We start from the raw sequence: 19,181 nt of genomic DNA, 5'->3' as shown, positions 1-19,181 counted from the left end.
CTACCCACTGTTCCAGGCTGTATTAGCCACTTTGCTTATTCACTGCCCTACGTATATACAGGGGACAGCAAGAGCTTGAGTTCCATGAGATCTGTTCTGGTAAGAAGCTCCTAAGATGAGGCAGTACAGCAAGGATTTCATGCTACATTTGGTTATATCCCAACATGTCTAAGCAGGGCTGAGCAGCTGGTGGTGGGGTGCGATTGTCATCACCATGGGGTCATGGCTTGAGGGGCTCGATGAGGGTTTGCTTCCTGGAATGTGTCCATCTGGTGGAAGTTCAGCCGAGGTCTGTCTGGGATCAAGGGAGAGGAGAGGCATTGCTCCCAAACATAGCTGCATCAGCCCGTGAGCAAGGCAGCCAGGTACTTCCAGGAGAGCAAAGTGGGTGAAGTCGTCCTTTGGCAGTGCCACTGTTTCTGCACTGACCTCAACGGGAGCTTTGACTTGGTCTGAATGCCTGTTAATTAGCCACATCCAGCATCGTGTCTACATGATCAGCTGCACAGGTAGGTGACACCTGTAATAGAGAGTGTCAAAGCATACACTGTTAATTTACTGCTTTACATTACTGCCTTTCACACGGTGATCTCTTAGCACTTACGAGCTCATAACGTGGAGGATTTGGTTGCTCCTTTCTAGCAGCATCAGTGTTCCTCTGCTTGTGATGTTGACTGGCTCAGTGCCCATATGTCCCGAGTTGGAGCTTGGATCTGTTCATCTCCTGGTGGGAGCAGCCTGTAGAATGCCATTTTCACAGCCTCTTCCTTCGATCCATGCATATTTTGGCAATATTCAGCCCTGTTCTAAGGGGACCATTTACGTAACAGACTGACCGAAAAATAAAAGAGCTCATAGATGTTCTTTGTGTTTGTTGGGCTTTGCCCAGGATTGCAGGTAGGTCTCCAGGTTGGCACTGCCATTGCTGCACGACCTGTGGGCTTTGTTCCTGAGTGCCACTGACCTCCTGTGGCCTTGGGGTGGCTGCCTGATTTCTGCAGTTCCTCATTTAAAGGGTTGATAACAGGAGCTTTGAGTGGCATGAAGTGGTGCTTAAATCATCGATGCCTTAATTAAGAGGAGAGCAGCCTCCTCCTTCTGAGGTCTCTTGACAGATCACTTGTGCTGTGGGCTTCCACAGTGTCCAGATGTGGAGAATGGAGGCACATTCACCTCCCTGCAACGTGGCCACGTGGGACAAAAGCACCAGGCTGTGCGATTTGTCCTTATGGGACAGATGAGGAGCAGGTGAAGAGCCCAGGGCTCTACACGAGAAGCAGAGACAGCAGACATCATTAATTGAGCTATCCTGGAAAGTATAGGTCTGGTGATAGGCACCCAAAGACCAGCTGTAGGATTACAAACCATGCATGTGTTTTGTAGTCTCTTGGGGCCCTTCTCCACAGAAAGAGCCCGGGTCCCCCCCTGTACAATGGGTTAAAATGTCTTACAAGGTCACTGCTCTGACACTGCAGTCTTGGAACCAGTGATCCAAGCTTCCTAGGTGCCGAGAGATCTATTGATTCTTTTATTTGCAGGATGATGCTGGCTCCAGCTTGGTTTTATAAGAGCTTGACCAAGTTGTAATCTGTGTGATAGTAATTTTGGGGAGAATTCAACTTAATGTGCAGAAATTCTAAACAAGTTGACTTCGTTGCACCTTTGCTTTAATGTTGCAACTCCATATGTCATTGTAGGAGAGGCATTTAAAAGCATGTGAGCTTGTTAAGTTGAACTCTCTCTGCTGCCGAGGCACATTTTGCAGGAAAATCTACAAAATCCTGTAAAAGCTGTGCCAACATATTTGAACACTTTCACGAGGCTTACTGTTTTTAAGGGCTGTAAGTAACAAGAATCATTTATTCTACTAATCAAAAGAATATTTGCCTATTTAAATATTCAAACCCTCAAGCCTTGTACGAGAATGAAATGTCAGTGAGGGATAAGCTTATGAGAAGCACGTTAGCTGGATTTATTTTGTGTGATGGCCAGCAAGGAAATGATTAATAACTAACTTCAAGAACGAGAATTAGGAACTTCTGGATGCTCAGAATTAAAAGTAAAAAATAAAGGAGAAGAAAAACTCCAGCCACTTTGGTAAGAAAGAGAGGAGGAAATCTGTGAAAAAGCAGTCTTTGAGGTCTTCTATGAAGAAGTGTGGTCTCTATAATCAAAGCCACTAAAGTCCTTGTCTGCTTTGTTTTACTCTTTAGGCACCAGCATGAATTTTTATACTTATCCAGTTTATGTCTTATGGCTGGATCACGCATATGAGATGGGGAGGATCATATTATGGAATCCTGGAATGGCCTGGGTTGCAAAGGAGCATAATGCTCATCCAGTTCCAACCCCCTGCTATGTGCAGGGTCACCAACCAGCAGCCCAGGCTGCCCAGAGCCACATCCAGCCTGGCCTTGAGTCCCTCCAGGGATGGGGCATCCACAGCCTCCTTGGGCAACCTGTTCCAACGTGATCCAGTCGTTCCCCCATCAGTAGATGAAGGGGTAACTTCAGAAAGAACTGTGGGTAGAACTGTAGGGCATTGTGCAGGCATGGCTGCTTGTCCTTCTTCATGGTAGTTTCTGATGCTGGAATCCCAAAAAGGATGTGTGTGTTTTGCACCTCCAGAGCAGTGCATTGAGCAGACCTGAAGGGCATTTCTTAAAAAATGAGTAATGGCGTGGAGTCAGAGCTAATGATGATGTAGCCATTAGACAGAGACAGTGCTCATCCATCAGTCTGAACTCCTGGAAGGCTGGCACGGAGGGCTTCTCTGCTGAGCCCCTCTGCCTTGTGGCAGCCGAAGCAGCAAGTCTATCACTTCTGGTGTGTGGCTATCTGTGCCTCCTAACTTCAGAGGATTGGGAGCTCTTTGTGCTCCCAAAACTTACCTCGTGTGATGCTCGCCCTGTGACAGCCATTAGTCAGACCAATTAAACTGTTCCAATGGCTGCAAGAAAGCAGCCCACTGTTATTTTGTTGACCTTTTCGTATGTGTGTGTTTTTCATACTTGACATCCATCCAAGGCAGAGCCAGTCCTGCTTGGTAATGCAGTGTCTGTCCTTTGTATGGGAAATCTTACCTGCTTCCTGCTGGGGGAAGGACACAGAGCGATGAGGAGGCTGGGGAGGGCTGAACAGCAGGGGGAAAGTAAGAAATAACCTTATTTTAAAGTGATAAAAAGGTTATGCGGCAGACTTCTGGGTTCCTGGCCTGCTAGTAATTCATTTCTGGGCAATTGCATGCATTATTCTGCATCACCTCTCCATCTGTCAAGTAGTGACCGTTCCTGCTGTTGTGGAAATGGGAAACTTAAAGTTTGCACTGCACTTAAATCTCTGAATAGGATGTGCTGCTCCTCGTGTCAACAGTTACCTTGCACTGATGTTGAAGACGAGTAAGTACTGATGCTGTCTGGCATTGTCTGAGGGGGTGAGGCTTTGAACTCTTGCCTGTGCCTGCTCTCTGCCCTGCCACACAGCACATGGACTCAGGAGCTGTTTCCCTCGGCAGGCTGCAGTGGTGGTACCTGAGCTGGATCCACAGCAGCTGGCATGCTTATGACTGGACTTGCTTATGTTTTATCTGGAAAACTTACCTTGCTAATGGCTTGCACCAGGGATGTGGTGCCACCAGATCACTGTGTGCTCATTGGATGCGTTTGGTCAGGGTCCTCGAGTGCTGCTCATTTGGGTCAGGCTGGAACCAAGGGCAGGCAAGTGCTGGTAGCAATGGTAATGGGAGGACAGTTGGACTAGATAACCTTGCAGGTCATTTCCAACCTTGTGATTCTATGATTCTATGACCCCATGCACTGCCTCTGGCTTTCCTCCAGTGTTTTCTGTCCGTCAGTGACTGGCCAGCTGTGTGCTTAAGAACCGAACATGCAACTTAGGGTAAGCTGCAGTTGTCTCTTAGCAGGCTTTGATTTGGCTGGCACCAGGTCCTGCCCAGTTCCCTGTGCTGCTTCTCTCATGCTGCAGGGCATGTCTGAGTGCTTCCTTTTGCAAGAAGATTTGGTTTTCCATTGATGTTTTTAAACACTTCGTTTGCCTTCCGTTGTTGATGTGGCAGCATCCCAGGCAGCAGGGCACAGAGCTGAATGCAGAGCTGGAAGTGACCTTTGGAGAATGGGTTGTGCTGATGGGGCTTTAATAGCACCATCTGGGTTCTGTGCCTGCAGTAGCAGACACTTTTCCTTCACTGGCATTTCTCTCCTATTTCTTTACCATCTGACACTTCTCCCAGCTCATCTGTCTCTGGGTTTTCACCAAAATCTCTGCCTTGCTTTTTTTTTTTTTTGCATCCTCATCACATGGTTGGAGAGATGGCTGCAGACTGATAATCCGTGGTGAATGGAGAATGGAAATGATTCTCTAGAAATAGATCACTAGGAAATTCAGGTTCTGGATGGATTGTTTTCAGACAGCCTGTTGAATTCTGTTTTTTTATTTTTATTTTTATTTTTTACTAGATCCAAGTATTACCCTTAAAACATGGAGCCTATTTGAAACCCATGGCACATCCCATCCAGAGCAGACTTCTCAAATTTATGGAGTTCTGCCTTCTCGCTAGAAGTGAGAACAGCTATACTTTCTGCTTAATGGTTTTTAATCTTCACGTAAAATTTGGGTAGGCATATTTATATATGGATTGGGGAGGAAGGACTTCACAGGCGGTACAGCTGGGACAAATTAGGAAAAAATGATGGCCGTAATGATTTGAGGTAGTGCGGAAAATAGATGTGCGTGCTGTCAGGAGTGGATGAGCTGAGCGAGGAGTATTGCAGGAGGAGGCAGATTGCTTCTGCAGTCAGTTGGTGCCATGGCTGGGATCCGTGGCGACGGGGTCTGGGTGGCAGTGGTGTGATGTGGGAGCAGGCTGTCCCACTGCTCCTGGGCTCCGGCTGTGTCTGGGTGCTGTTTTTCCTGCAGCACGCTGTCACTGTTGCACAACTTGATTTTGTTGTTGTTGTTGTTTGGAAATGTGCTGACTTGATTAATGCAGCCTGACGCACACGAAGCTGTTCCCCATAAACTCGGCCCTTCCCCCACCTCCTCTTCTCATCCTTCATTTGTTTCCCAATGGCTTCATGCATAAAATTGTCTCTGTAAAAAAAAATGAAAAAATAAAAAAGCCTCCCTGTAAATATATTTTATTCCACATGCTCCTGATTGCAAAGTCAGGCTTTTGTGTAGAATGAAGATCTTGGACCAAAGAAAGGTGAAGAGGACCAGGGGTGGAGTAAAACCCCATTTCCTACTGTTGGAGGAGAAGTGATGCTTCCCACTGGTTGCTCAGCTTGGGCTTTATCTTCAGCCCTGATGCTGTGCATTGGGAAGGCAAAACTTAAAGAGGGTTTTGTCAGTGTGATTTAAGGAGACATAGTCAAGCATGATTTAATGGGACATAAAATGCCTCTTACTCTGATGTCCCATTGATCTAAATGAGAGACAAAGCCGTAAGGGCTCTGTATCTTTTTGCTATTAATCCATGATATTTTGATATAAATCCTGCAAGCAGGTGCCAGCCTACGTTAGCTGAAGAGAGTAGGATTTAGTGAGGAAAATGTCACTGTGTAACCTGTGCTAATTAGCTCACAGGTGTTGGCAAGCGAGCATTGTTCTGAGCTTTACTGATGGAGTGTTCCTCATCTCGCAAAGAGGAAACCAAGGACCAACTGCAGACTACTTGATTTTTTTTCCAGTTTGAGGTATTTCCTGATGTACAGGGCCAGGTTTTGCCCACGTGTTCTGAAATTGCCTTTTGGTAATGATGGATGACTGGAAGTGGGCAAATTTATGTTAAAAAGAGGTGCTGAACTTTCACCTTACGAAAACAGTGACTCCAGAAAGGATGTATGATGTTGATCTCACCATCATCATATTTACATTTAAAAGTTTTCAAAGTATTTGCAATTGTTGTCTGAGAAATCCATCCTTCCTGGGCTGGGAGTAGAGCCACCAGCAGATATGGTGTGAACTGAGCATCAGAAATAAAACCTGAAGTTGTTCTCCTGGAGGATAAGAGGATCTGCAGAGGCTTTCTAGCCTACATAGAGATGTGTTTGCTTTGGTTTTAGTTCAAGTTCTCAATAAGCTTGGCAAAAGCCTTGGGACAGCCAGTTTCTTCCAGCGCTTCTTGCCCCTCTGTTAGCCTCATGTTCCCTTGAGAATGCTCTAGAGGATCACTTTCATCTCACTAATTTGCACGTCCCCAAAGAGACAAGGCCGCAGTCTGAGCTGGTGTGTGTGCTGCTTCCTGGATGCTCAGCCTGAATCCTGAACATGGATGTGGTCCGGGCTCTGTGTTTGGAGGCTGCAATCACCCAAATGACGTCAGAAGGTTTTCACTGAAAGTTTCTCACTGTCCTGCCCTGAGAGGCTGTGGATGCCCCAGCCCTGGAGGTGTTCAAGGCCAGGTTGGATGGAACTCCGGACAGCCTGGTCGAGTACTTGATCTAGTGGTTGGCAGCCCTGCCTGTTGGTTGGAATTGATGATCCTTGGGGTCCCTTCCAACCCAAGCTGTTCTGTGATTCTATGATTCTATGAAGTGCTTTGTCACCTGGACGTGAATGCTGTCTCAGCCTGAACCTTGGGACTTGTCCCTGTCTGCTGTTCCTCTTGAGTTCACCTGAAGCACTGAGCGCTGCAGGGTCTGGATCAGTCCATGTTGTGTTTAAAATGCTTAGAAGGGGAAAAAAAAACCAAAAACAAACAGCAAACCAAACCACTTCCCATTCCTTGTAGTCATTATTCCTGCTGCTTTAACAAGCTCTCTGCTGACCCTTCTAATTGGGTCGGAACCTGAGCACTCCTCCTGTTGCTGGCCCCGTAGAGCACACAGCACCAGGTGCTCTCTGGCATGCATGGATGTATGCCCATGAATGAGTTTGGCTGCAGGCAGAAGCTCTGCTCAGCACAGCTGCTTCGTGCACCAAAGGGCCCTCGAGAGGGCTGACCCACCTGAGGTTAACTTGGTTTTAAATGGCTGCTTTCCCTGCTCCTGCGGTTGCAACCACAGCAACCAGGATGGGGTGTTTATGTACGGCCTCCTACAGGGAGTTGCACAGGGACAGTGCGGGTATTGAGGTGCCTGCTCCTTTCCTGACCTCTTGTCTCCCTGTAATGCTGTTCTCCAGCCCTCAGTCATTGGGTGAAGGAAACGGTGAGCAGAAGATGAGCCTCAAAGGATTCGCTTTGGATTTTGCTCCATACCACTTCTATCACACGCTGAGTATTCCCCAGAAACGTGGCCTAGGGACCAGAGGTGTGCAGTCATTAGAAGGAAACGCTCCTGATCCTGTGACCACTTTCTCTTCAGCTTAGCAGGTACCGACAGCTGTGAAAAGCAGGTTTTTAATCTCTCACTGTTTAGTTTGACTTTTGTGCCAGGATTTCAGGGTCAGTTGTGTTCACTGTAAAGAGAGATCTGCCTTCTGGAAGATGTTTTTCAGCATTTGAGAGATTCTTTTTTGTGGAAAGCTTGGATTGCTTTAGGGTATGCAACAGTTAAATCAGGAAATGCAACCTTGTTTTCAGCCAACATGCTTGTTAACTAAAGAGGAATCATAAAGAACTGTGTTTCTGTGAAAATCTCTGTCTCCAGTGTCTCTTTTTGGAGCATAGAGAATGCCTGCTGTTGCCTAAGAAACACCCAGCACAATTAAATACGGAGTCATTGCTGGGGAGTCAACGAGCTTGAAGCTGCTCCTGGATATCCTGCATTGTTCTGTCTTTGCTTACCTGGGCAAGATTTAGTTGGTAAATGCTCACTGCAATTCTGTGAACACTGATGTTGCATGGCTAATCCAGCTTCAGTGGGGAGAGGGAGCAGAACAGCTCATTTTCTTGTTCTTCCCTCTTTATCGTGGGGGAAACTGACAAGTTAGGTTGAATTGTTTAAAGTAGGGAACACATTGCTGGCTGGGGTGCAGGCTGGTGGGGAAAATGGAAACACCTTGCATCTCTCTGTCTCCAGTACCACCTCTGACAACAGAAACGTGCCCGAGCAGATGTTCAGCCACCAAACCAAAGCTGGAGTTAAGCAATGACTTCTGAGACCCAGAGAGGTGATCTCAAAGCTTTGGTTTAAGCTGTACTGACTGTGAAGTATAAAGATCTCAGTTCACAGCAGTGCCCTGCTGGGATGCTTCAGAGACAGAAGTGTGTTCAGAAGAATCTATAAAGAGAGCTAAAATGTATATTAAAACTATTTAAACGTGGGTTGTTTTGTATTCGCTTCATACCACGACAGATGGGAGAAAGTTCACAAGTGTGGTTTAAGAACTTAACTCATTTCTGAGCATCAATTAATCTTAACATGGAATAGCAAAGCGGAGCTTCCTTCTAAATGGGAAAGGCTTCCTCTGTTCTGGCAGCTGTGGACATATGGACATGCAAACACAACCTCAGCTGAGCGAGCTGTTTGCACCCTGCCTTGGTGAGCCAGGAGGATGCTCTGTGGTGCTGCCATCTCTTCCTATTCAGTGCTGGTGAAGTCACACCCAGGCAGCTGAAATACCAGGCAGAACTGCCCGTGCTGTGCCGTAAATGCTGCACATCAAACATGTTCCCAGCGCTGAGTGCTGCAGCACGCTCTGCTAACCTCGTCTCTTTCTTTCCCCTTTGTGCTGCAGGTGCAAAGAGCTGAAGTACAGCAAGGACCTGCCCCAGATCTCCATTATCTTCATCTTCGTCAACGAAGCTCTCTCGGTCATCCTGCGGTCGGTGCACAGTGCTGTCAATCACACGCCAGCCCACCTGCTGAAGGAGATCATCCTCGTGGATGACAACAGCGATGAAGGTTAGTGCAGGGGTGTGGGGCACCAGAACAGGAGGGGGTTTGATTTCCTCACGTCTCAGATTTGCATTCCTCAATCTCATGCAGCGTTGCGTTGCGTTTCCTTTGGTTGTGATGATGCTGCTGGCAGCCTGCAGTCTGACAGGGCTGTTCTCCCCCTTTTCCATTTCTTCAGCTTTTGTAGCGAAAACTGAAACAGAATCAAACCAAAGTTAAAATTTGCAATAACTACTGATTGGGATTGCAATTAAAAGCTAGAAGTCTGCAAAGGAAACTAGAGAGCAGTCTTACCTTTCTCTTAGTTGGAGCATTCACAGGTTCTGGTTTCAGGTGTGTCCTTGTTTCTGGTCACAGCACTCTGCTTGTTGCAGAGGATTACCTCTAAATAAGAAGCAGAAGGACAAGACCCTGGAGCACAGAGATCCAGTTCTGCTTTGGTTCCTCGCAGTGGTGTTACACTCTGCATTTCCCCTTTGTGTGCCTCACTTTCCCTGTCTATAACAAAACTCCAGTTTAAAAAATATATATATGTATACCTATTTTTATTTTTTTTTTAATTTCTGGGATCTGCAGAGACCCTCATTCCTCTTATGTGATGTTTTTGATGTGAGAAAGAGTTGTGAAGAGGAGGAAACCAGCGCACCAGGCACACACAAGTTCAAGCCATGACAACACGTGGAGAGAGATGTTAGGTTTCCCATGTTACCTTCGTGTTTTGGTTCAGCCTTCTTACAGGCACTGCTGAATATCTTCCCTTCTGGCTTTTGATTGCAGAAATTTGCAGCGTGTTTAATTTCATATGGCAACGTTTTCGGTCTTGGATTCTTCCCAGATTTGTTCTTCCAGTGTACAGTTGGATAACATCATTAGGGCAGTTAAAATCTCATGAAGACCAGCAAATAGTTGTTGCTTTGATTGCTGCCTTCATTTGCATTGCATGCTTTTGGTATTACTTAAAAATAATAATAATAATGGACACGGGTTGTGGATTCTGAGATGAGAAAGAAAGAACGGGGAGGGCACAGGATGAGGAGAGCTCGTTTCCAAAGGAAGTCTGAGAGGTTGCTCGTCTGTCTGCAGCGAGATGAGATGGTGTGCAGCGAGCTACTCAAGCCTGTAAAAATAGGCACTCAAATATCACAGTAATGAGCACCATAGAAAGCTGATGAATTATAATTACCAGTAGAAGAAACAAGAGGCCAGCTCCTCAGCTGATGAAAATCGCAGCAGCTCTGGTGCAGAAGCTGAGGTGACGTTCGTTGGTGAAGCTGTGGGATTTCAGAGCTCAGATATCAGTTTGGATATTGAAAAGAAAGTGCAGGTGACCTCTTGTTGTGGTATTGCCCAGTCTGAAACACCAAAACGAGACGTTCCTTCTCAAAACTGAACCACACCAATGGGGTGAAGAGAAGAATTCTCTTCATTAGAGAACCTCCTAGTAATGATTGTTGAGTTTTTCTATGCGCTGCCACACACTGACAAATGTGCTTCTAAACAGCCTCCACTCTGCAATTTGCATCACTAACATCCAGTCAGGGACTCTGGAGGCACTATTAAAAGACAGGAGACAGTGAAATGAACCCTTTCAAAAAGCATCCACCCCAAGTAAGCTGAGACTGCAGCTGGTGTTGAGGATGCAGGATGAAATCTCTTTATCTGCAGCTGAGATTGCAAGGCAGGGCCTTTCCTGGTGGCTTGTACGAGGGTGATGGCCTGCAGGAATGCTGTACCAGCACTGGTATTAGCAGGGTGATAGCAGGGCTCTTGCTCCTGGAGGGTTCCCTCTGTGTGCCTGTTTTTGTGCTGCTTGAGCTCCCTGTGCTGCAGTGCTCTGTGGGAGCTGGCGAGGCAGGGGGAGGTGCAGAGAGATGACCCACTCTGATTGAGGGGTGGAGGAGCTGCGTAAAACCAATTGCTTTGCACGCCTGGGCAGTGTGCTATCTGTGTCCCATCACAAGGATGTATCACTTACATCGATGAGCATCCCTCATAATGGGATGGTGTTGTACAAAACCTGAGCACCAAAATGCTGCTGTCCTCAAAAGCCTTCCAGTGGAAGTATGAAAGGAAAATGGGGCAAGGAATAAGGAGATGCTGTTATCCACCAGGGTTAGTTAATAATGTTGGAGCTATGCTGCTGAATCTTTGTGGCATCCTAACAAATGAGATTTTTAAGGGGGGGATTTGAAGGAAGATAATGAGGTAACTTGGCAGATGTTTATGGAGAGCTCCTCCCAAGCGTATAATAACATAGATTTTTTTTCTATAAAAGAAATGATACAAACCAACACATAGCTCTTGAACCTGTGCACTCGCTCTCTGCATCATCAAGGAGTCTCAATGACAGCAAAGAAATATTAATGGCCATAATATTGTCATATTAATTTGCATTAATGGTAGGAAATAATTGTGAGCAGCGATAGTAACATCTTTCAATTGATGCTTCAGATATTGCAAACAAAGTCATTATAACATATGGATTTATTTCTACAGGAAAATAATTACAGGAAAATAGATTCTCATGAGCTCTGAGATTTAGAGATGACTCCTGGAGAAGTAAGTGCTTGTGCCAAGGATGCCAACAAGGATGGAGCTGTGCGTGTGCATTGTCCACTGAATGAGACAAGGGCAGAGTTGTAGGGTTGGAAGGGATCTCTAGAGATCCCCCAGAGCAGTTCCCTACAGCAGGACATCCAGGAAAATGTCCAGGTGGGTTTTGAGTATCTCTGAGGAAGGATACTCTCTCACCTCTCAGGGCAGCCTGTTCCAGGGTTCTGGCACCCTTACAGCAATGAAGTTCTTTACGTTCAGATAGAAATAACCTGTGTTCTTGTTTGTGCCCATTGCCCCTTGTCCTGTTGCTGGGCACCACTGAAAAAAGCCTGGCCCAAGAAATTGCTAGAGTTGGGTGTGAGCATGGGACAGTTTCTATGGCATATGGAGCCTGCATGAAGTCTGGGGGCTCAGCATTATGCACCAGAAAGAAGATGGACCGTCTGAGAGCAGAGGCCCAAAAGCAGTGGCTCCTTAAACCCTGGTGGTTTCCTGGAGGTAACTTCTGGGCAAACACTTGGAGGCCAATGGAAGCCCGTGGCTCTGGACCACGGGCTGTAGGGTGCTGTGTTTTGGTGTGTTTTGTGCTGGAAAGCATTTTTCACATACAGGAAGAGAAAAATTTAGGATGGGAATATGTATAGGTGTCATAGAATCACAGCACGGCTGGGTTGGAAGGGACATGAAGGATCATCACATTCCAACCCCAACCAAGACCCCTGGGATTTCCAGGTCAGCTTCATGTTTTGGAGTCAGTCGCAGGGCTGGAGCTGAGAGCTGAGTGTTGATCTCAGCTTTGTTGTAGTGCCGTTCAGAGAACAATGTTGCACAACGTAAAACTATGCAATGAGAGATGAAAAGTTAATAAACAAGGGCGTTCTGATTCTTTGTCTGTGAGCTGCAAGGAGATAAAAGATACAAAGCTATTGCAATGGGAAAAAATCCCTTTTTGAAGGAAGGAGCGTGGGGAGTTGTAGTTGGAGCCCATTTCCCCTTTGAGCTGCGTGTCACGCTTTGTAAAGACTTTTTTGGAGGTTTCTTTTGTTTGTTTGTTGCAGGGGTGTGATTACCAGGCTGGCGTGCAGGCTGTGTTCAGCACTGATAAGGTGTTTCCCAGCTTGTTGGAGGGATGCGGCCGCGTGCCCCTGAGATGCTGCGTTATCTCACGCTTGCACACTTTGTCTGAGTGCGTTGCTTAAATCAACACCTGCTTTTTTGTGCTGTCTGTCTTCTAATGTTTTTAATCTGGGGTAATATCTCTTTGAAAAGCAAACTTCTTGGTATCAAAGGAAACCTTTGGATGAAAGGCTGCTCGGAGCAGCTGGCTGCACCCAAGGGCGCGTGCTGCGGGTTGCAGTTTAGCTCGGTGCAAGGCGTGAGCTGTGGCTTGGTGCATCACTTTCTTGTTTTGCAGCACCACCAGCAGTGTACGTGTGCTCCCCTGAGGGCTGGCTCACACGTGTTGGGGTTTAGAGAATGGTTTCAGCAAACTTCTAAGAAGTTGGGTCTTATCTCAGCTTTTCCTGGACATCGGTCCCATCTGAGTGCCTGCTCATTCCAGTTGCTCTACGTAAATGTGGGTTGCTTAATTGCAACAGACCTGGTGCTGTCCCACAGGTGTTCAGTACTGGTGCTTTCAGGCCCTGTTAAGGAGCAGAGGGGGCAGTGAGCCTGGTTGGTTTGTCCCTATTTCTTGGGCTTTGGTCAGTGAGGGATGTGCAGCTGAAGGCACTCAGTGTTCCAGCCTTGCCTCTATCTCTGTCTGAGTAGTACCAGCCCAACCTCTGTCTGTGTATGGGAATTGGTTCACACACCTGCTCCCCTGTTCACAGTTACCTCTTTGATATTTGCACACAAACATGAAAAGCTTTGGAGGCTCACCTGGATCTGAGTCTCGCTGCCATAATTCTCGGCCATTTGTTGATCACTGAAGGAGTTTCCTGAGCTGTGATGGCTGTGGCACTTCAGGCAGGTCCCTATGCCCCATGGTATGGGGCATTCCCAGCCCTAACCCATATGCCCTGCAGTGTGTGGGCTTTCTGATAAAGCCTCCATAGACTTTTCCCATTTGGCTCAGCCTGGCAAACACTGCCGTGTTTTCCTTAGGGGCGTAGAGGAGGTGCGGTTCCTCTGGCCATCTGGTGCCATTGGTCTGTGCTCCTTCCTTAGTGTGCCACCGGGTAGTTCCCATCTTGAGGGGATTTGGGAAAGTCTGGGCAGGATTTGCAGCATGAAACACAGAGCAGTGGATATTCCTGGAAGTTCCTACGGCTGCTTCAGGGCTGCTGTCCGTGACACAGCTGCTTGGAATGGCAGCCAGTGGCTCTGTCTCTCTGGCAGGCCAATTTCCCAAAAGGCTCGTGTAGGTGACAAAACACTTTGCAATACATGACATAAGTCATTACAGCTGACAGCTGGAATTTTTAATAGAGCAACAGGTCTATTGGATTCTACTTTCTTGGACTCGCCTTTCAGTGAAGATCAATACAGACAGATGGAGAACAAAAGGGAGGATTGAAATTGAACCTGCTGGCATTTTCAGTTCAGTTTCTTTCTTCAGAACTTCCCTGGAAACGTCTCATGCAGTGGCAAAGACCGAATGTTCACAGATACCTCAATGTGCAGATATTGATTGCCTCCGTAACGAATGAGATTCAGGAATGATGTGGGTGTGCTGTTGAGGAGCACCCCTGGAGTTTGACCCACGCAGATACCTTGTGAGCACATGGGCTGCACAGACACTGCTTTGATGAGGATGAGGGTGAGTGGGGCAGCCGCTGCTCTGCTCCCACCGTAGCTCCTTTTGGTTGTCTCTTTGCATCCAGAGTTCTTCTCTGAGCTGCGTACCATGCTGAACTACTCACTGGTGCAGTATGCTGTGGATATTCTCACTTTCAGCAATGAGCTGATAGGAGCAAAAGCATTGCAAGTACATAGCATAAGGCAGAGGCAAGGAGAACAGCAGCCAGTTGTACAGCCTTGCTGTAGTTTGTGTGGAGTACTGAAAACAGCAGGTTCAAAGGCCAGATTGCCACTCTGAGGGAAAGTTGACTCTATTAAGCAAGGCTCTTGGCTGTTCCCCTGTAGTGGAAGTCACTTAATTCCTGGCATATTATTTCAGCCCTCCTAACCTTCCTAATATAGCTTTGGGATATGCTGCAGAGATGCAGGAGTTGGAGGTGAAACACTTCTGAAGTTGGTGACAGATGAAAAGGTTTGCTGCTGCCAACCCTAATGCAGCAGTGCTCCGGATCCCAGCCTGGATCTGTGCCTTCTGACAGCAAAGCACATCCAAAGCCCAGCCCACTATTGAGCCTGCTCAATAGGTTATCACCTATTTGGTAATATCACCTGTTTGGGCGCTAAGTGGGAGTCTCCTAATCCCCAAAGTGCTCCGGCATCGTGCTTACACCTGCTGAGCACCATGCCCTCCTGCAGAGCTGTTGCCCACCTTGGAGGCTTCAGACACCAACCAAGGGCAGCACAGATGTGCAGCCTTCCTCTGGCCAGAGCTTGCACAGGCACATCTGAGCAGCTAATTCTCACCCCAGGGTGCTCAGGGCTGAGACAGACTGGGAGAGAAGAGAGGTTGCGAGCCCAGAAATCTGCCTGGCGTCGTTCCACTTCACACAGTTCCTCCCCGGTTCACTAAATCTATACCCTCCTTTTAGCTGCTCAAACAGTTCCCACAAATGTTTATTCCTCTTTCCCCTCAATGAGGAAAGCTTAAAATTCCAATTTGTTGGAAACGGTTTTAATAGTTCCGTCTAGCCTGCAATGCTATGGTCTGCAGTATTGATGACAAAAAGACACAAGAGGCTGTGCTGTGCTTGTGGGGCTTCATCTGCCAACAAGTCTGTGTCCCTGTCTCCTTAAAACCATTCAGAAGAGTTGTTGTCTCCATAAAACACTGGTTTTTCTCCGAATGGCTCAGCATGAAATGGAAGTTGCTGAGTTATGTGTGTATGTGATGCAGATGCTTTGAGTTGAGGAAGGGGCTCATTTGCTTTATTCTTTTTATTCCCATTTCGGCATAAAAGAGAAATGAGACTTTGGGGAAATTGGTATGTGAGGGGAACAATGCCAGTCTGAAGGAAGCGCATTTTATGTGCTTGGGAGAAGGAATGGAGGGAAAGGGAACCAATGCTGCCGTATCCTCTGATGGTATCCCAGGCTGGCCCAGCAGATGGGCCTTGCTGTTGACTCATTTGCTCCCTGATTGCTGTTTCCTTCCTGCAAGAATAGCTTTGTTGCTGATATGTGCTGTATGCTGTGGATTATATTAGTGGTGTATGTCTGGGGGTAATAACCTTCGCTTGGGGTCACTGACCATATCTTAATTTCCTGATGTCTTGGAGCCTGATAGGAATCAAAGACCCTCTCAGGAACTGCTTTCATGGTGTTAACAACGTGTGCTGGTGCACTGTGGTTTTACTTAGGTCTTACAGAGCACGCTTTTCATCAGTAGATCTTTGTGCATGTCACTGATTCACCAGGAGGTAAAAGGACCGAGGTAGAGGCAGAGCACTAGAGTAACCCAGCACAGAAAGTGAGTATTGTAACAGGAGGCTCTGTACCGATGTAGTAGGGCACAATTGTAAGCTGGAGTGTTCCATTAGAGTTTTCTCTGTTGTTTGTGGTGGTTGGATGTTCGTTTATTTGCTGTTTGCTTTATTTTTGGAGTGTTGGGCACAGCATGTTGAAATCTCCCTGGGAAGGCTGGAAGGATGCACGTGACACACAATGACAGGTGATTGCAGTATGTCCCTGAATGGGGTGGTTCTCAATCCCATGACCTCCAACCAAACCTTGGACTGAGAATCTCAAATGGGGCAGTAGAGATTTTGGAGACCCTTCCAAACAGTTGAAAAAACATGCTGCTTTTTGCAGCCTTTCCAACCTCTCTTATACTCCTGGGTTCAAAAATTCTGTACATCTCTTTTCACAATGTGTAACTTGTACCTACCATCGAGTTCAGTGCTGGTAATGACTGCAGGCTGACAGCTCCATCATGTTCTCAGCCACAGCACATGCTTGGGCAACACAATTAAATGATCTGCTGTTCCAATGAGCATTAAGACACAAAGGATGAAGATCTTCCAAATAAAGCCAAATCCTCTTTAATTCTATCAGAGTCCATTCAACATCAGGTTTGGCAAATGCAAAACAGCATTAACTCAAATCTAAGGTAGTTTCAGGTGAATACATCCTTTCTAGCGGTGGTGTCAGGGTGCAGGGGGTTACGTGAGGTGGAGGCTTTGCAAATTTTCAGTGGGTTTCTGGTGCTTCTCCTGGCAGAGGAACTGAAGGCACCGCTGGAGGAGTACGTCAATAAGCGGTACCCGGGGCTCGTGAAGGTGGTGCGCAACCAGAAGAGGGAAGGCCTCATCCGAGCGCGCATCGAAGGCTGGAAGGCGGCCACAGGCCATGTCACCGGGTTCTTTGATGCCCACGTGGAGTTCACTGCTGGCTGGTAGGTGCTAGGCCAGGAGGTCTCAGCGTGTTTGCGGTGGGACGTTGATGTGGGGCAGCCTGTTGTTTTGTTAGGATGCGTGGGAGCATTTCCACACACACGTTAATCCCGTCTTCCTCCTGTGCTGAGTGGTCGCTAATGGGACACGTTGGGATGACACAGGGAAGGTCTTATTTATATTAATTATTGGTGCTCTTGTTTACTGTCATCGTTTCCTAGTCCCTTGTTTGATGTTTCCCTGTTTCTCCCTCGCTTCTAGTTTGCTGTTCACATTGATTTCCGGTTCTCTTAGGCCTAAGAACTGTAAGTTTAAAAAATAAAAAGCCCAGACAGCGGGAGATTGAAAAAGAAAGCATTTCCCACATTCTTGCCCTTTGCAGCTGGATCCCACTGGGGGAGGCTGATGTCTTAGATTGATTTGTTTTCTTCTGCAGCTAGGAATAAGTGCAGAGGCGCAGAAGCAACAGAAGGTGTTTCATAAGGACTCTTTTCCAGAGAGATCCGAAACGTGTGGGTTCAAGTGGCTGAAGTTTCTGTGAGTGTAGATTGTGAAAGGAAACCGAGAGTGGTTTTTCTCTCCTACCATATGTAAAAAGTAAATGGCCCATGTTTAGGAAACTAGATGTAGAGGAGGCTAACTTGTGTCTAATTTGAACGTGAAGAAACATCCACTATAAAAATGCTTCAACATTCAACTCTGCAGCACAAAGTTCTGTGCAGTCATTGGAGTTTTTATAATAGCAGCACATCAGAAGAGTGTATTTAGGAGTCATTACTTATGTTGATATCTGTATTCCCAACTAAACACTCCTCTCTTCAGGTCATTAAGTCTCCACACATGCTTTTATTGGTATACTGAGAAAGTTACAATTTACTGAGCTCTTGAAATAGCTTTTGTAAGGGATGGAGTGGGAGTGGTTCTGCAGCAAGGACTCGGCTCTGGCACTGCATAGCTGCTGCTGTTGCTGTTCTTCTATGGAAGGAGTCTCCAGGTGGTCATCGAGTGCCTTCTCTGTGTTGTTCTGCCTGCAGAGTCAGTCCATGCTGCAAATCCGGCCCCTCGTTGATGGTTTGTCCAATTTCTTTGCTACCTCAGTGAAGATAACGGGAAAGCTCAGCTTAAAAACATGACAATTTTGAAAATTAAAAAGTTCCAAGTGTGGAATTACTGTTTAATAATGTTTGTTGTTGTTGTTGTTTTTTAAGCAAGCATACCAGAGAAAGCATAGCATGCTGGCTGTGCAGGAGAAGATAAGGTCCACTTTCAGAGCTTTCATTCATTTCAACAGCTTAATGCCTTAGTTTGTGGAAATTGTTTTTTGCTTCTGCTGCTGGCCTCAGCTCGCCCGTGGATTTTCATAGGAGCAGTCAGTGGTGTAGGAGGGTGCTGGAGTGCCCCAGACATGCAGGGCTTTGTCCCTGTCTCTGCTCACAGCCCTGCACAAGGGATGTGTTCAGACAGGGAACCCTGCTAAGTGCAAGCACTGCAACCTCCTGCTGCATCTCCCTGTTGGCTTGGCAGCGCCTTTTAGAAACAACCTTTAATCCTGGCTGTGTAAATGTGTTCTCTCTGCATGTGGTTTCTGTGCAGATAAAAGCAGGGGCAGATGGGTCAGTAGGACAGAGGCCAGGGCTTTGCAGTGTGAGATTGCCCCTCTGTGTGGGTTCTGCTGTATCTCTTCGGTGCCGTGGTGCCTCTTCCAAATGGCAGCAAGAGGTGCTCATGACATTCCTTTCTATTTATGAATGGTGACACGATGCTTATTTCCTTACCCTTATTTAAGCATACAAGCTGTATGAAGGCAACAGTGTCCACGTGCAAACGTGGGGAGAAATTAAATTTCTTCCTGCACATTGTTTCTTTTTCCCAGGGCTGAGCCAGTGCTTTCACGAATTCAGGAAAACCGAAGAAGAGTCATCCTTCCCTCCATAGACAACATCAAGCAGGACAACTTTGAGGTGCAGCGTTATGAGAACTCAGCCCATGGATACAGCTGGGAGCTGTGGTGCATGTACATCAGCCCCCCCAAGGACTGGTGGGATGCTGGGGACCCCTCACTGCCCATCAGGTATGTGGCATGGCCTGCTAGGTGAGGTGTAATAGGGCAAAACGTGAGAAGACAAAGTAAGAAGCCAGCCTAGAGAGGTTGGATGCTCAGAGAGGGTGTTACGTTGTAACGTCACCAGTTGAGGGGTCTTACTGGGGTGAACAGCTTTGGAAAAGGGTATTATTTGGCCATGGTGTGCAGAAACACTGGGAGTTGTGGGCACTGTGTAGGTTTGTACAGTCTTATGTTTAACTGCACGTGACGAAGGTGCTTTATTTCAATTACAGCATTCAGTTTTTGGAA

At 46.9% G+C, this 19,181-nt stretch overlaps 1 protein-coding gene across 1 annotated transcript; it reads left to right on the top strand.

The window, feature by feature from the left end:
• The first annotated feature begins 239 nt into the window (after positions 1–239).
• Positions 240–18,939, top strand: LOC100550869 (polypeptide N-acetylgalactosaminyltransferase 17-like). The gene is made up of 4 exons (XM_019621842.1): positions 240–289; positions 8,641–8,807; positions 16,656–16,830; positions 18,702–18,939. Exons 1-4 carry the CDS (start codon positions 240–242, stop codon positions 18,922–18,924), a joined length of 615 nt encoding a protein of 204 aa, XP_019477387.1. The 3' UTR covers positions 18,925–18,939.
• Positions 18,940–19,181: the final 242 nt, after the last annotated feature.

Source organism: Meleagris gallopavo, chromosome 21 (assembly GCF_000146605.3).
Source record: "Meleagris gallopavo isolate NT-WF06-2002-E0010 breed Aviagen turkey brand Nicholas breeding stock chromosome 21, Turkey_5.1, whole genome shotgun sequence".
NCBI lineage: Eukaryota > Metazoa > Chordata > Aves > Galliformes > Phasianidae > Meleagris > Meleagris gallopavo.
This window is presented reverse-complemented; position numbering and strand designations above follow the sequence as displayed.

Excerpts from the sequence above, each read along its gene's own strand:
- LOC100550869 (XM_019621842.1), top strand. The coding sequence starts at position 240 with ATGAGGGTTTGCTTCCTGGAATGTGTCCATCTGGTGGAAGTTCAGCCG. Across the intron at positions 8,808-16,655 it reads GGATGACAACAGCGATGAAG|AGGAACTGAAGGCACCGCTG; the intron begins GTTAGTGCAGGG and ends TTCTCCTGGCAG. Across the intron at positions 16,831-18,701 it reads GTGGAGTTCACTGCTGGCTG|GGCTGAGCCAGTGCTTTCAC; the intron begins GTAGGTGCTAGG and ends TCTTTTTCCCAG.